Here is an 18,390-nt window from a genome sequence, read left to right on the forward strand (position 1 = left end):
TTTTGGATGTATTGTAGTCTCTGGATGCTTTTGCCAGAGATCCCAATGAGGAGTGCATTACAGTAGTCCAGCCTGGAGGAGACAAAGGCCAGGCTGAGAGTTGGACGGAGTTTGGCGATGTTCTTGAGGTGGAAGAACGAAGTCTTGCTGAGGTGTTTGATGTGGGTGACAAAGGTGAGGTGAGAATCCATTTTGACCCCTAAATTATTGACACATGTGGAAAGGGTGATATTATGGCCGGAGAAAGTAATGCTGGTGATGGTTGAAGAGCGAAGCTGATGTGGCGTACCAATTAAGATAGCATCAGTTTTGGAACAGTTTAACTGAAGGAAATTGAGTTTCATCCATGTCTCTATCTCCTCCAGGCAGGTGGTCAGGGGAGCAGAGGAATTAGAGGTTGTCCATAGATCAGAGGTGGACAAAGTACACAACTCTATTGCTTGAGTAAAAGTACAACTGGTCAAATATCACTCCATTACAAGTAAAAGTTGTAAAAATAGATTTTTACTCAAGTAAAAGTACAGAAGTATTTGTTTTCAAAAGTACTTAAGTATCAAAAGTAAATTTCCTTTTTTATGCCAATGCATTATTTTATTATTGTTGTATAAATGCACACTGTCATCATGGTTTAAGTCATTCAGTGATGCTCCATCTGACGTACTAGCATACGACTAACTGAAACTAATTTAAATACTAGTATAAAAGTTACAAAGCTCTTCACAAAGCTGCTGTCACTTTAAGGCAGAAGGCACGGATCCAATACACTATTACACATCTGATATTCTCCCAACTTTACTCTTCTCTTTCTCCCAGACGTTTATATTTTTAATATTTTTTAAGGCATGCACCAAGTGTATGCCAACTAAACTAATCTTGATTTTTTTTTTTAACTGAAACATACTTTCAAAGTATGGCTATGGGTACACACACTTGTGCCTAAGAACCCTCTTCTTCCATTTTGCTATGAACTGGTGGATCAGTGTTCAAAAAAAGTCGGGACAATGTATATGTCCCTATAAGAGTGATTCCTGACAGACTGTCTGAAACAACAACAACAAAAAACCTTTTAAAGATGGAAAAAATCATCCTCCGACATTCAGAGCTGCTACAGAAACGACTTTCGACCTAGATAGAAATGTAGTGGAGTAAAAAGTACGATATTTATCTTTCAAATGTAGTGAAGTAAAGTTCATAAGTTTCCAGAAAAAATAATACTCCAGTAAAGTAAAGAGACTCAAAAAGTGTACATCAGTACAGTACTCAAGTAAATGTACCTAGTTGTCCACCTCTGCCGTAGATAAAGCTGTGTTTCATCAATGGAACGATTTACCATGTCTGCTAATGATTTTTCCAAGGGGAAGCATGTAAATAGAGAACGGTGTGGGACCCAGCACAGAGCCCTGAGGAACACCGCAGGCCCTAAGGTAGGCGGTTCGGCCCCATTTTGCAGCAGATTATCAGTGAATCCCAGTTGTCGCTGATGAAAGTTTGTAAAACTACCCGATGTAAAGTCACTGCAGAGGCAGGTGTTGGTGGTGATCCTCAGCACTCTATCAAGGTGGCTGTTCACAAAATTAATCCACCTCTTCTTGATATTGTTTTGTTTTTGTTTTGTAGGCTGTTTTGTTAGTTGTAGGCTGTAGTATCTAACGGTACTGACAGTATCTCACAATCTAACGGGTGAACTGATGCAAAATTGTGAATGTGCTCTAGTTATGGGGGAGGGGCAATATGCTCAGTGGCTCCAGTACTTCATTGAACCACCGTTTTAGCCCCGCCCAAAAACACATAGCGATGGTCCGGAACATAGCGATGGTGAAAAACTGCTTAATTATTAAATGTTCATTAGTTGGACTGTCATGCCTGTGTACTATCGAGTTGTTCATAAGAACGGTTTGTGTTTTTGTGATGGAAGGGGTGACTTTTTCATTGAATATTCGACCCGGATTTGTAACACACAGATTCTGCCATAGTCGTTGCCTAGGTTACGTATGTGTTGGGCAGAGCTATCAAAATAGGGCTGAGACCCTTTTGGGGATGGGGGCGTGTTTGTTTTGGTGAGTTGAAATAACAACAATGGTTACCAGAAAGCACTTACCCCACCTTTAAGCTTCCACAAGAACCAATGAGGTTCATTCTCATGTGTTACGCAGCACATTTGAGCTTCAGTAAGAACTAATTAGGTTCATTCTGGTGTTATGCAGCACATTTAAGCTTCAGCAAGAACTAATTAGGTTTATTCTGGTGTTACGCAGCACATTTGAGCTTCAGTAAGAACTAATTAGGTTCATTCTGGTGTTATGCAGCACATTTAAGCTTCAGCAAGAACTAATTAGGTTTATTCTGGTGTTACGCAGCACATTTGAGCTTCTGCAAGAACCAACGAGGTTAATTCACGTTTTGCGCAGCACGTTTGAGCTTCATCCAGAACTGATGAGTTCAGGCTCAGTTGAGCTTCTGTTTATGTTCGCTGATCATTGTTTATATGTGAATAAAAGCCTAGAAGTCTGTGTGACTTGTGTGACTCAAGCTGGTCAATTGCTATTGTCACAAATATAGAAGGATTATATCAACCCAATTTAAAGGTTATACCATAAATATTATCCAAAATAAATGTTTAAAATATCATTATTTGACATGAAATATAGTTATACAGGTCCTGGTCATATAATTAGAATATCATCAAAAAGTTTATTTATTAACTAATTCCATTCAAAAGTGAAAATGTTATATTATATTAATTCATTACACACAGACAAATATATTTTAAATGTTTATTATTTCTTTTAATTTTGATGATTATAACTGACAACTAAGGAAAATCCCAAATTCAGTATCTCAAAAAATTAAAATATTGTGAAAAGGAATAATAAAAAGGAATATAAGAAATAATTTAAATCATCTTAATATGTAGGAGAATAAATTTGATGTGTGTGTGTGTGTGTGTGTGTGTGTGTGTGTGTGTGTGTGTGTGTGTGTGTGTGTGTGTGTGTGTGTGTGTGTGTGTGTGTGTGTGTGTGTGTGTGTGTGTGTGTGTGTGTATATGTATATATATATATATATATATATATATATATATTAGGGGTGACCCCTAATAGTCGAAGATTCAATGCACCGATATGCAGGACCTGATTCGACCATTGATCTCATGGTCGAATCTTTGCGGGTGTTATGAAAAGAGAATCATACCATATTGGCAATATGGGGGTGCTCAATATTAGTGTTATAAAGATGTGTCCTTTAAAATTCGAACACATACACCAACAGCGGCATTCGACGCCTGTCCGCGGCGATTAAATGTATATTTCCCTCAAATCGTGAATGTACATACTGATTTCACCCTGTGCTACAAGATACACTCATCGTGCAGCTCTTCTGTCAGAAGTCGATTCAAAATTGAGCTCAAGCGTATATAATGTTCACGTCTGCCTGAAGTGAGATAACGTTACCTGAGACACGGCGCTGAGCTTCAGTCCGGTGTGCGATATATTTTATATATTTGTGTGATGTTCTGTGTTTCGATTGCGGCTTTTAAATGTTATGAGAGAACGGTTAATTTACGAATGTGTAGTGTAGCCTAGTTTTGATCACTTTATTAAAAGTGGTGCCGTGTGTAAAGTAAAATAAAAATAGTCTTAGCCTCCGACTGACTAGTGTCCTGCCTTTCCCAACCCGTTTATATCGGGGGTTTTTTCCAGTCTATGGTTTACACACACACAGATGATTCGACTTTTTGTCGACCATAGAGAGATTCGAAAATTCTGATTCGAATGTGTGTTACACCAAACTGAATGTCAGAATGGGAAAGAAAGGTGATTTAAGCAATTTTGAGCGTGGCATGGTTGTTGGTGCCAGACGGGCCAGTCTGAGTATTTCACAATCTGCTCAGTTACTGGGATTTTCAGGCACAACCGTATCTAGGGTTTACAAAGAATGGTGTGAAAAGGGAAAAACATCCAGCATGCAGCAGTCCTGTGGGTGAAAATGCCTTGTTGATGCTAGAGGTCAGAGGAGAATGGGCCGACTGATTCAAGCTGATAGAAGAGCAACTTTGACTGAAATAACCACTCGTTACAACCAAAGCATTTGTGAAGCCACAATACGCACAACCTTGAGGCGGATGGGCTACAACAGCAGAAGACCCCACCGGGTACCACTCATCTCCACTACAAATAGGAAAAAAAGGCAACAATTTGCACAAGCTCACCAAAATTGGATAGTTGAAGACTGGAAAAAAGTTCTGATGGTCTGATGAGTCTCAATTTCTGTTGAGACATTCAGATGGTAGAGTCAGAATTTGGTGTAAACACAATGAGAACATAGATCCATCATGCCTTGTTACCACTGTGCAGGCTCTGAGTGGTGGTGTAATGGTGTGGGGTATGTTTTCTTGGCACACTTTAGGCCCATTAGTGCCAATTGGGCATTGTTTAAATGCCACAGCCTACCAGAGCATTGTTTCTGACTGTCCATCCCTTTATGACCACCATGTATCATCCTCTGATGGCTACTTCTAGCAGGATAATGAGCCATGTCACAAAGCTTGAATCTTTTCAAATTAGTTTCTTGAACATGACAAGTACTAAAATGTCCCCCACAGTCACCAGATCTCAACCCAATAGAGCATCTTTGGGATGTGGTGGAATGGGAGCTTCGTGCCCTGGATGTGCATCCCACAAATCTCCATCAACTGCAAGATGCTATCCTGTCAAAATGGGCCAACATTTCTAAAGAATGCTTTCAGCACCTTTTTGAATCAATGCCACGTAGAATCAAGGCAGTTCTGAAGGCGAAAGAGGGGTCAAACACAGTATTAGTGTGTAAGACTGAAAAAACTAGTATATGCCGAAATGTCTGAATGAAGAACAAGGACTCTCTGAGAAAATAAAGGAAATTAACATCTGAACTGTCCCTCACACACCAATGGAGACGCAAGTCTCACCTCACTATCAGCTAATCTACATCTTTCCCTTTTGACCCACTCTCCCCCAATTCCTTCCCACTTTCATGCTGAGATCACTGAAAATACACCCCAGAATCTCTATATTACAATGTCAATCCACACGATACAGTATTATATGTGTTTGATATCGTTTGAAATGTCTCAGTGCGACTGGTACAAAGATCTCATCCTCACAGAAGTTAACCAAAAGATAATCAATGTTTTAAGAGTTTAAAGATATCTTGTCTTAGTTTGGTGGGTGTGGCTTTCAGCCATTTGGCCTTTGCATCAATACAAGTCTTGATCAATGCAAATTCCCATTGTGAACTCGTGTTTACATTTGAAAGAGTTTCTACATTTGTTTCTGGGTATTTAAGGAAATGTTGCAAAGAGCTCAGGGCTTGACACTTTAAACCGGTCAGCCCGTAATGTTGGATGTCTCAAGATAGCCAGCATTATGTAGTTTTCAGAAGTCAGGTATACATTTCATTCTTTACTTCAGAGTATTTGATGTTATATATGGATTACCTTTGAATTGACTATGTAATTGGCTTTATACATTTACCTGACTGTTAAATAAATTGTTACACTTTGATTGATTCTGACTTGCTCTGGAATTATTCAGGTTGGGTATAATTTCAACAAAGGGTTAAACGGAATAATTAAATGTGTAGTTAAACTATTAAAAATGAATGACCAAATAACCAATTGGCATTCTAACCTAAATTCTAAATTATCATTAAATGGAGTCAGATAACGAGGAATTGGAATAAAATCCCCTTTTACCCCGCTGAAAAGACGAATGCGCAGCGAACTTCACCCGCCGATCGTTAGCCTCCATTGGGACGATTTGGGCGGCCTTACAAGTGTGTGTTCCTAATAATCTTTTAGATGTGTGTGTGTGTGCGTGCGTGCGTGCGTGCGTGCGTGCGTGCGTGCGTGCGTGCGTGCGTGCGTGCGTGCGTGCGTGTGTGTGTTAGGGTTAGGGTTAGGACCGGGACAACCAGGGGACGACACAACTGGGAATATAAGGGCGGAAGGAAATAAGCGACAGGTAAGGGAATTCAGCTCGTCATCAGAACACACCTGCGCTGAATCTCAGCGCTGATTGCCCTGGCCACGAACTGCCGAAAATGACAGGACAAAACAGACAACAGGAGGGCCGATGACACACCCTGAAACCGTGACACTTTGTTCATGTTCACTATGGTTTGTTGTTGTCATAGACAGTAAAAGAAAGGTTGTTGTCGTGACTCGGGAACGCTAGTTGGTGTTCCAGTATAATCGTTCCGTCGAAACACATTCATTAAAAAAACGTTCCGCGATGCAAAAATAAGTGTGGTTAAAATAGTTGGTTTTTTTGGCGTAATTAATCTTAATTAACATGTAAAAAGTCCCATAATTAATTAATCTTAATTAATGCGTTAAAGTCCCGGCCCTATATATATTTCTTCTTTTTTTTTTTTTTCTTTTTTTTAGAATCCACACCATTCAATGGCTTGAAGGTGAGTAAATCATGGGATAATTCACCCAAATATGAAAATTCCCAATTTATGTTGTTCCAAACATGTATGGGTGAGTTTCTTTCATCTGTTGAAGTAAAAAGAAGAAATTGTAAAGAATGTTGGTAACCATCTTCTTTTTTGTTCAACAGTAGAAACAAACTCATATAAGTTTGGAACAACATGAGGGTGAGTAAATAATCATTTTGGGGTGAACTATCCCTTTAAAGAGGTCTGTCTTATGGTTGCATTTGAAGTTGTGTCTGGAAAATTTGCTATTGACAGCTTTGGGGAGCTTTTGGGCTGTAACTGTAATACAGAATTAAGAGGCTGTCACGCCACATGTTAACAGTCATTTATCTTTGGAATCACAGTGAGTCATGACAACAGTTGTTAACTCTGTAGAATATATATTATAATTTGTATATTATAAATAGTATATTAAATAAATACACTCTCCCAGTTTTGCTATAAATCACTACACACTACACAATAATCTGGTAGATTTTGGGCTTAATTATCTTGATGGTTCTACAAATGATCTTATCAGATATTCCTGTGGTGTGAAGTGTGTTAAGAGTGACTGAATCAGCTAGAAAGAACATTTGAAAAATCTTTTAGTATGGGCCAGTGTTAAGAAGCTAATATCCATGGTTAAAAAAAGTGTGTGAGCCAGCAGGATGGCATATTTTCCTTCTTGTATAACTCTTGTGGCTTTGGGCAGTGGCAGTGGCACTGTCAGTTTGCTTTGTCTCTGTTCTCAGCTTTTCCCTCTGAAGGTCTACACATTTTTGGAGACACCTCTCTATATACTGACACAGCCCAGTATATAGAGCAGCCAGCTTTATTCTTCAATGCAAATAATTTAAAGCAATTCAGACTATTATGCCAGGCTATTATTTGATAGGAGAAGGTTTGTCGTGTTATACTGTATGTTCTCATAATAATTTTTTATTCAAAGACAGGTTTAGAGCAACTGAGCAATTAAATTGAGTAACTGAGTCTTCAAAATCACAGCTTCGGCTTCAATAATGTTCCCTGTGACTTCAGGGTAATCTGGGATTTAAATGGGATTTAAATATAATACAAGCTTTCTTGGGTCACTGCAAACATAGACTAAACGACTAAAAGCTTTATATTCTGAGGAGGCTATTCTATTTCTAACCATATTAAATGATCCCCCTATGAGCTAAAAACAAACATGTGAATATGTCTACAAGTTATTTATCCTTCAGCTTTCTTTTTGAAGACTTGATTTGTGTTTCTTCCTTCCTTAGCCTTCAGCCAGTGAACTCTGCAGTAAATCCAGTTATGAAACTGCGTCAGAAAGTATGATATTTTACATTCTGATTTATCGTCAAGTTGCTTGTAAAACCATTTAGGCTAAAGAATACTCCTATGGTAGAAATACTCAATGAAAAGAAGATTAGGATACATGGGAAAGGGAATTCTTCCCTAATAACTCATTATTTTTTATGCAGATTTTATGACGGAAACTTGTTTCTGCTTTCTTCAAAACATCCAACTCATGTTGGATATTATTTCCAACTCATCTTCATAAGCAATAATAATTAACTTTTTTATTTTGCTTTAATATCTTTTTTCATTTATACTTAAAGCTGTATTTGTTTTTATATATAGAACAATTTTCTTTCAAAAATGAATAATATTATAATATAATATTATATTCATTTTTTGAAAGAAAATTGTTTCCAGGTCTGGAAATTTAAGAAAATCAATAGAATCTTTAAAAGTCAGCGGTAAAGTCATGGAAATGTCTGTGGTCAATTTAATTTATAGCTCAATTTGTTAGAAATTGTTATTGTAGTCTTAAATTGTACTTAAGTGTTTTTAAATGTACAAGAACAATGATTTGTGGATGAATGTATACACCACAGTAATTTATGGATATTCATTGCTGAAAGGGTGTGGTAACATGATTAATATGCATGATTACCAGCAGAGCTTGGCATAAACATTTTTTCCCAGCAGCCACTCTGTCTAGTGGTTTTCCAAAGGTACTAGCCACTCAGTATTTTCATTGGCCACAATTTAGAGATCAATACAATGGGGACAACTGCCTTTTAGATATTTTAATATTATGTAATAATTTGGCAGCAGGTACACTATATTGCCAAAAGTATTGAGATACCCCTCAATACTTTGCTCTTTGCAAAACGCTCTTTTTGGACATCCACATGAATCCCATTGTTTTGTGACTAGGCTACAAAAGCACTAAACTGCTCATGTACTGGAAAAGCAACATGAACTTTAAATTTGAAGGGAGGCTTTGAAGAAGTCTGTTGCTACCTGCACCTCTACAATTTGTTGTTAAAACAATATAAAGACAGCCAGATGTGCAATAATTCAGGCAGGGAAATTGGAAGTGTGCATGCCGATCTATTGCGCATGTGTGGAACACATCATCCGCCGAGCGCAGCCCAGCATACACTTTCAGTAGTATAAATACAAGTAGTCTGAGTCCGCGCTGTCCGCAGTAGTCCACGTCTAAACTGGAGTAAAACTAAGTTTTTTGTGTTATAACAAAGTGGAAGCAATTGGGAACAACAGCCAGATAAAATCACAGCGGGGTCAGCGCATTTTGAGGCACAAAGTGCGTAAAATGTCTTCAGCATACCAAGACATTTTGGACAATTTCATGCTGCCAACTTTGTGGGAACAGTTTAGGGATGGCCCCTTCCTGTTTCAGCATGACTGTGCACCAGTGCATAAAGCAAGGCCCATAAAGACATGGATGAGCGAGTTTGGTGTGGAGGAACTTGACTGGCCTGCACAGAGTCCTGACCTCAACTCAATAGAACACATTTGGGATGAATTAGAGCAGAGCCTGAGAGCCAGACCTTCTCGTCCAACACCAGTGTCTGACCTCACAAATGTGCTTCTAGAAGAATGGTAAAAAAAATCACATAAAGAAACTCTTAAACCTTGTGGAAAGCCTTTTCCAGATGAGTTGAAGTTGTTGTAGCTGGAAAGGGTGGGCCAACTCCATATTGTCATTTAAAGTTCATGTGCATGTAAAGGTGATCTTTTGATCTTTTGGCAATATAGTGTTGTATTAGGCTGCTGTCACTTTAAGACCTGACACACCGATCCATTATACTGTTACACATGTGTACACTCTGTTCACGTTCACTTAAAACATAACTGACTGTTTACTTTAATACTTGCCAAGACCGGCATTTTGGCATACATTTTTGTGTACTTGACTGTTTAAGTGCAATATGGCAGTGAAAACGAACTCAAGATGGCTCTTTGATGGCATTTTGAGTTGCATGCATCATATTTCAGATGCCTTTCTAAAAGACTAAATGTATGGCCTATATTAAATATATACAATTTAACTAAGTTTAAAGGTGCCCTAGAATTAGTTGAAACAATATGTTAAATTGTTCTATGATATCTACATACAGGGTATGTGGTTTATTTAAGGGCAAAAATTGTCCAGATACAGTTTTACAGGTCCATTTACAACCCTAGAAATTGTCCCTAGGATGTAATGCTCTGTTTTTGCCTTATTTGGAAGGGTCATGAATAATAATGTTGAGCTCTGCTATGATTGGCTTATTTCAGCAGCTCACAGCACAGCAGTTCAGCTGTTCGGCAAAGCGGCTCGTGAGTCCTGACCGTCCTGACAGAACATAGACCGACTGAATGACACTTTAAGCAGAACATCTCAAATGGAGATTGATAAAATCCAGCCTACTTGTTTATTGGTGTTTTCAGATCATCCGCGCGCAAGAGAGCTCGTGTGCTTGCAGTTGCCAGATTTCAGTAATTTAAATCCCCCAAACAGAGCTTTTCTGTGAAAAGAACATGTATACTATCCGGCATTTTACCTAAACATGTCCAATCTGGCAACCATATGCACGCGAGCTCTCTCTCGCGCGCGGATGATCTGAAAACACCAATAAACAAGTAAGCTGCATTTAAGAAGTCTCCATTTGAGATGTTCTGCTTAAAGTGCCATTCAGTCTACATTTTAGACTTGTCTTTTTTTGTCAACGATATTGCATGTTCCTATTGTTACTGTACTAGCATCTTGCGTCATCTAGACAATGCGGTCTCTAAGAAACTTTCAATTTAATCAGAAATTGTTTAAACAGTCAATAAGTGGATAAATCACTACTTACTGCTTGCAGGAATATAGTTGCCCATTTCTTCAGTGTAAGACGCCGAGTGAAGCTTCTTGAAATGGGCTGAACAAACGAACGATTTTGAAAAAAATTGTTTGTGGTATCCGATTATAAACATTAACCATGACTGTTGACAAATGAAAAGTCCTCACGTCCCCTGCTCAGACTGAACATGACTTGTGTCATGAGAGTTGCCGTTTTTGCTATCCTCGAGTGTCTTGTTTACCTGCAGTCCTGATGATTCGGCTCCGTCAATTCCGCCTGACAATGCACGTTTGGACAGATGTAAATGTTGGCGGCGTGCATATAAATGATCCCCAACGCTTGCGTCATGGTTGGCCTTATGTTGAGAAGCACTTATTTTTCCGTGGTGTTTTTGATTCACAAGATTTACATAAGAAGAAGAAGGCAATGATTTTTGAGAGTATGTGATGTCCATGTATTGAACTCTTATTATTTCACTATGGCAAGGTTAATCAAATTTTTCATTCAAGGGCACCTTTAAAAGGCTATTTATAAAAATAAATAAATAAAAAAAGCATTATTTTACTTTGCCTCAGCTGATGAAGAGACATCCAGTCATCCATTCTGGGGGCGGAGCAATGAAGTGAGGGTTGTGTTTGTTTGGGTTGATTTCAAATATCAACAGTGTTTCTCAGAAATCACGTATTGCCCCTTTAAATGTACAAGTATAATGTTTATGGGTAAACACCACAATCAGAGTTTAAAGGGGGGGGTGAAACACTCAGTTTCAGTCAATCTCATGTCAATCTTGAGTACCTATAGAGTAGTATTGCATCCTTCATATCTCCGAAAAGTCTTTAGTTTTATCATATTTATAAAAGAAATATGGGCTGTACCGAGTCTTTCCGGAAAAAACCGAGCGCCTGGAGGCGTATCGTGTGGGCGGAGCTAAAGAATGACAAGCGCGCAAAGCGGTGACGTCCTCAAGCGTGGAGAAACCCATCTATCTCAGCTAATACAGATAATGATCCACAATCAAATCTGAGCGCATTTATCGCATTTGAATTACGAAGCACGCGATCGTATCGTTTACTGATGTTTACTCATGCGACGGTAGCCAATAGCAGAGACATTTGAAGTTGATTTACTCACCGGCATCTTCCAAAGCAGGACCGCTCTGTCAAAAACACACTTCTTTGGTATGATTTGGTGAAGTCCTGTGACAGCAGTGACCGTGGAAATCCACTTTGCGACGCGACTGAAGCGATGCCTTGAAGCTTCCCGTCATTTCTGTGATCAAATCGGTTCAAATGCAGCGCTGCCTTCCCGGAATGCTGTGCTGAAGCGTTGAAGTCGCTCGACGTCACCCATAGGAATAAAGTGGAGCGCGGCGCGACATAAGTGTTCACGGACGACTGGATCTGCACCTGAGAGACTGTTTACAGCTTGCATTTCCTCTCTCTCCCTCTAGTCACGCGTGCGCGCACCCTACCGGGAGAAGAGCCCGTACAGCCCATACAAGGACCTTCCGCTCTATTTAACGTCAAGTAGACCCATACTCGAAAAAAACTCGCCGAAACTTGTGAGAAACCGGAAGGAGTATTTTTAACACAGAAATACTCCATCAAACGTCCAACATTAGTTTTTGAAACTTTGTCTATGTTTAGGATGGGAATCCAAGTCTTTAACAGTGTAAAAAGATCACTATGCTTGAAACAGCATTTCACCCCCCCTTTAAGATTACAGTAGTTTAAACACTATTATGAAATTATTTAATTACATAATGAAATTATATCAAATGAAACTAGCAGTAATTGAAAAAATGAGTTGAAAGGAGTTTAATATATTGTGAAAGGTGATTGCTCTGACAGAGCATTTGCTATGTAGAGATGTTGTATCTCTAATCTTTCTCAGATCAAATGTGTGACTGAAAAAGTTTGGAACTGAACTTTTGTCCCAATAAGATAATATATGACAAGAGATCAATTAATTTTGCCTTTAAAATGTCTTTATCATGCCTTTTAGAATACTTTACTACAGGAAAGGCAGGTATCTAACATTCTCTGATCAGAACCCAATCCAGGCCACTGCCAAGACAGTTTCGTGTCACTCTGTAAAACCTGACTGGACAATTTCCCACCACCTATGAAAAAGCAATGAGTTCATTGTTGCTACCCCCAGTCTGTCACCCTCCAGACACCATGTGGTGATTAGATCCTTCACCCTGCGGGACTGCATGTCATAACACACTTCTAAAGTTTTGCTTCTGATTTATGTCTGTCAAAACTTTAAAAGATATAGAGAGTCAGTAGAAAATCCAGTTGGTGGGATTCCAGTAAACAAACTGCTGAATAAATGAGGTTTCATAATTGTCTTCAGGAGAGTACAATTCAAAGTGCAGGACATAAAAGTTTCAGAACATTTTTATTGGCATATATAAATAAATGAAAACCATCAACCCTTTTACTTTGCCATTAAGACGGCAGATGTGTTGTTATGTTGCTGTTTTGTCTGGGCTTTGTTTTTAATATTTGATTACGAAAACTATGCCATTGGTTATGTGAAATGGCACTTTTGGGATTAATAAACTGCAAACAGGGCCGGATTTACCTCATATTGTGACATAGAACCCCCTCCCGCCTCCCCCATTTTACCATTTTGATGGTAAGCGATCTTACATTGGTTCCCCATTAGAGTGAAATAATAATCATTTAAAAATATATAATTTCTATGTATGTACCACAAATGTACCCCCCCCCCCCCCCCCATTAATTAATTCACGCTGCAACAGGATGTTTCATGAGTGAAGTCTTTTTTTGTTCACAGCTGTTGACTGGAACGCTCGATGGAAAACTGGCTTTGTTTCATCCGGCCGAAACTCTTCTCCCTTAAGTGTGGAATTTACCCTATGGCTCAGTTCTTGCCCCAAGTCCACCGATGCTGCAGAAAGTCTTACATCAGTCAAAGTCTTACTAATGAAAGTCTTACATCAGTCACGTTGAGATGCTAGCGCACCACCTCTGAGACCTACATCATGGACGGATTTCATCATTTCAGCCGCCATTGACAACCTACAGATGTGACAACATGCTCACGCCCTCAACCGTTAAGCCAAAGATGCACCCTCAGAGAAAAGCCCCTTTGAAATTTACATAGCAACTCGTTCCCATGCACGGATACACATATACACACTAGGCGGTATTATGCTCAGATTCATCAGATGTGTATTATTCTTTGCAGGAAAATATTAAAATAGACCTTTAATTATGGCTCTAATTCTTATTTTTAGAGACTTAACAAATTAAAATCTCAAATACTTTTTTATATATACAATTTCAGACCCAAAATAATAAAGCAATTTAATGTTTTAACTGTGTGTTGAATAAAATAGCCCTTTTGCAGCAGTTTGTAAGGTGCTAACCTCTCAAATGAAAATGGATATAAGGATTTCATTCTTAGGTAAGTTTATTTTTTAGGGTTGGTTTTTGCATAAATGAAATGCTATCAGAGCCATTTTAGCATTCTCGGGTAACACTTTAGTTTAGGGCCGACGCATCCTCATTATTAACTGTTGCTTATTAGCATTCATATTACTTGGATTTTGGCAGTTTATTAGTACTTATAAAGCACATATTAATTCCTTATAATGCATGATCTTATTCTACATCCCTTACCTACACAACTACCTCACTAACTATTAATAAGCAATAATAATTTATTGAGTTTATTGAGGCAAAAGTCATAGTTAATAGTTAAAATGTAACCCTAATTTAAAGTGTGAACCATTCTTGTTAACTTGTTAACTGCAAAAATCACTGCAATATATATATATATATTGAGGGGGGAAATGGTAAATTAAATAACATTTATTTATTTGCAAAAGTAAACTCAGTTGTAAATATGTATCTTTGATAAAACATTATCAAATGAAGTATCAGAGCAGCGTTTTTGGTTTGTTTCGAATCGGACATGACCGTAAAGTGACTTTCAGCAATGGAGTCGCTGAACATTTCCATGACTGAATAAGTCTGATTCGAACTGCTAACGTCAATGTTCTGTGACTCTTATGACTGACTCATTGAAATCAATACGTTCATAAGAGTCATTTGTTTGGGAATTGTATATCATGTCTTGCTGGTTGGTTTTCTGTGTCCGAGACTAATGCGCATTTTACCGGACACTACCTCACGAGATTCGGCGATGGCGATTTGATTTTAAATCAGTGCCAATTGAATTTTTTGTTGCACTTGCACCCATTTTAATTGGAATATTACGTTTACCAAAACAAAAATGGACAGCAGACCTTAGATTGAATTTATCTGTGAAACAAAGTTTGAGTGACCTCTGAATTCTTTGTAGAGGTTTAAAACATACAGTTTAGAGTTTAAAACCAAAAAACTTGTTAAAAGGAAAGCTGAGCTTTTTCAATGCAGAGACAGGATGCTCATCTGAAAACAATACATGTATTGTGTCTATCTGGCGCCAATAGATCTTCATAAGTGATAGAGAATAATGTTGGGAGTCTTTAATGATGGGTGGTGTCCACTATAACAGCTGGCAGCATTTCTGCACCAATAACTTTTCTGAGGTCATTCTTTGCTCTGCCCATTTAGAAACGAACTTATCCCATGGAGGGTTATCTTTAGCAGAGCATTTTCTACAACAGCTTATATTGACTCTCACGGCTGTTAATGTTATACATTATCTATCTAATAAGTTTGCAAACAAATGGCAAGATATACATTCGTTTTTATGCTGCTTTTTTTTTTTGGGTGGTGTGGGTTGACAATGTACCAATGTCACAATTTGATTTCAAAAGTATAAGAAATAACAAGAAAAAACTGCTAAGAATAGTAACATTTTCAGTGTTTTATTTTGGCACAAGTTCTAAGTGTGAATGGAAACAGTTCCGCAGTTTTTGTTCATTGTCATGAGCCATTACAGGAAAACATTTTCACCCCACATGACTTCAAGCAATAGCTGAGGCAGTAGTGGTTTTATGTTTGATCTTTACTTTCGAATTTTAAAAAAAACAATAACGCTTCAACTTCTCTCTTATAATTGGGTTTGGCTGCTTTTCCTAAACAAAGAAGCTGTGCACTTATAATGGCAAACAGAGTGATGTCAAATATGGATGCACTTAAGTACCTCATGATAGCCTATTTCGGTGAATAATAAAGTTTGTGTACAAGATACTTTCAGAGACCTCATCTAAAAAAAAATAAAGAAAATGTTCTTAACGGCTCCAAGTTTATGACAGGATGCTGAAATCTTGCTTTGGCATTGTGTGAATGAGCTGTCAAAATCAAAATGGAGAATAAATTGAGAGTACTGAATTGGCCACAAAAAAATCTCTTCGTGTTAGAGCTGCCAATGTAACTTGTTAATTTAGTACAATTATTAAAACTTCAAAATGACGATAAACCACTTCTTCCTTCGATCAATTGTTCAAGACCTCTGTTGTCATATGCAGCTGGTCATGCCTTAGTTGGCACTCTCAGACTTATATTTAGACAACCCGGGTCCAATAAAGTCTTTTTGTTTTGTCTACCTCATTGTCCTTTAAGATTGTTCCAGGGCTATGTGATTCAAAAACATTTTTGTGTTATTTTCGTCACCAAGTATAACTCAAGGGTAAACTTTCCAACATTAGCTTTATATCTGAAAGTTCATTCAAAGGATGTCCCTTCAGTCTGTCAGAACAGGATGTTATTCCTTTATTTTAGATTAATGGTGGAGAGAGGAGTGCTTTATCAAAGAAGCTGTACACATAATAATGATGAGAGAAAGACGGATTTATATGTGTGGGTTTGCATATGCATGGCTCTGCCAAAGATAAACGCATTAGTTCATTTTTGTGCAAGGTCTTTGACTGTCAGATTGATTTTATTCAATGCTTTTAATTATATATATTAGTATTTTTTATAGGCGGCTCCGCTATTTTACTTTATAATGAGTTAAATATGGAGATTTTTCTTACACAAACCCATCGATTCATTTCAGAAGCCCTTTATGAACCCCCCAGAGCTGTGTGGATTACTTTTATAATCGATGAATACACTTTTTTGGGCTGCAATTCACTGCCATTATAATGCTTGGACATTTCCGATTGTATTCGTCTGAAACAAGATCATATACTCCTAGGATGGCTTGATGGTAAGTAAATCATGGGCTAATTTGCATTTTTGGGTGAACTATTAAAGGCTTTAAGAAAGCAAAGTGATGCTGTAACAGTATCCAGGAACCAGGAACAACGTGAAGAAACTGAAGATGAAAATCCTAACTTAAACTTTAATAATGTTGCTCAGGAACAGACAAACGACCAGGGAAACGGTCTTAATGTAACAGAGACAAGACAAAAACTGAAGGTGATGGTGCAACTTAAGTAGTGAACAGAAACTAGATAAGAAAGTAGACACAGCTGGGACAAATGCACTTAAAAGGGTAAGGGGGAAACTAAACAAAGGAACACAGGAAAAAGTCCAAATACAAGCTGAAAGTCCAAAACAAGGTGACAAGGTGTGTTTGTGTAAGAAATATATCCATATTTATAACTTTATAAACTGTAATCTCTAGCTTCCACCAATTATGCACTTTTTTGGTCTTTAAAATCTCAAAAATGACCCTAAGCGTTTTATAATTATATATTTTTTTAAATCATAGCTTAATCGGAATGGTCCAAAACTTGGTGAATTTATTGGTACTTGGTATGTGAACACCCCCAAATTTGAAAAGTCTAAGTGGTCGTTAAAAAGTAGTCACACTCAGGACCTTCGGGTCAAAAATGACCCCCATAGGAAATGAATGGGAAATTGGCAAAAAATGCACACAAAAAAAGTACTCCACAGAGAAGGGTTGAATTTCTAAAACATCAAGAGTGCAAAAAGACACACACACGCACACATTGGTTCTGTAAATCCACTCTAGTGGTAAAAATGTGCTATTGCATGATAAAAATGCTCAATGTGTCCACCAGATAGCACCGATAAAATTGAAAAAAATGTTTTCATGAGGCCTAGGCTTGACTCTAAAATAAAATACAGCTTTAATAAAAATAAAATAAAAAATATAAATGTTCTATTGTATTCAATAGGAAAAAAGGGGTCATAATTATTGCATACATATTAATTATAAATCATACAATTATTTCAAAACACCAAAAAAGAAAAGAAAAAATATAATTGAACAAAAATATATTTCATTGATTGTCCTCATTCAAACACTTTTTTTATCATAATCAGGCCCTCCGGGTCATTTTTGACCCGAAAGTCCTGAGTGTGACCCATAAATGAAGTACCCCAGAGGGTTAAGGATTTTTTTTTTTTTTTTTTTTTACTGAAAATTAAGACAAAAATACTAATTAAGACAATTATGAGTGGTTTTACAGGACAAGAGTCAAGAGTTCAAGACCTTCACTTCAGTTATTGTTCATATTACACGGAAGGCAGCCGTGAGCCGTTTTTCGTAAGTCATTTGATTGTGTGACCTCTGCCACAAAATATTTTTAAGACTCTCGCTTTAAGATTCTCTCCACCAACAAACAATATTTACTGCTTGTCAGTTCTAACACAGTCCTGTTTTGATATTTTAGCTTTGTACTGCATGCAACGCTTTGGAGAGAACTCTGAGAACTGTCTGAACTCTCTGAAGTCTGGATGCTGGGTTACATTGATAAAATGATCGCTTGGCCAAACGGAACACTGGATCAGGCCTTGCTTTCCCTGCAGACAGTGACTGACACTGAAATTAGGAACAGATGGACACAGCTGCTGAACTTGACATGTGGGAAGTCAGAACAAAGACATAACCGTGTGTGTGTGTGCCCTTG

At 37.8% G+C, this 18,390-nt stretch overlaps 1 protein-coding gene across 1 annotated transcript in view; it reads left to right on the forward strand.

The window, feature by feature from the left end:
* Window positions 1-14,272, forward strand: part of wdr27 (WD repeat domain 27) — a 90,034-nt gene extending 75,762 nt beyond the window's left edge. The window contains exon 26 of the mRNA XM_067421907.1: window positions 13,389-14,272. Coding sequence (XP_067278008.1) covers window positions 13,389-13,454 — 66 coding nt within the window. The 3' untranslated portion in view covers window positions 13,455-14,272. The remainder of the gene's footprint in view (window positions 1-13,388) is intronic.
* The last annotated feature ends 4,118 nt before the right edge of the window (window positions 14,273-18,390 follow it).

The sequence above is a fragment of the Pseudorasbora parva genome, chromosome 17 (assembly GCF_024679245.1).
Source record: "Pseudorasbora parva isolate DD20220531a chromosome 17, ASM2467924v1, whole genome shotgun sequence".
In the NCBI taxonomy this organism is placed as follows: domain Eukaryota; kingdom Metazoa; phylum Chordata; class Actinopteri; order Cypriniformes; family Gobionidae; genus Pseudorasbora; species Pseudorasbora parva.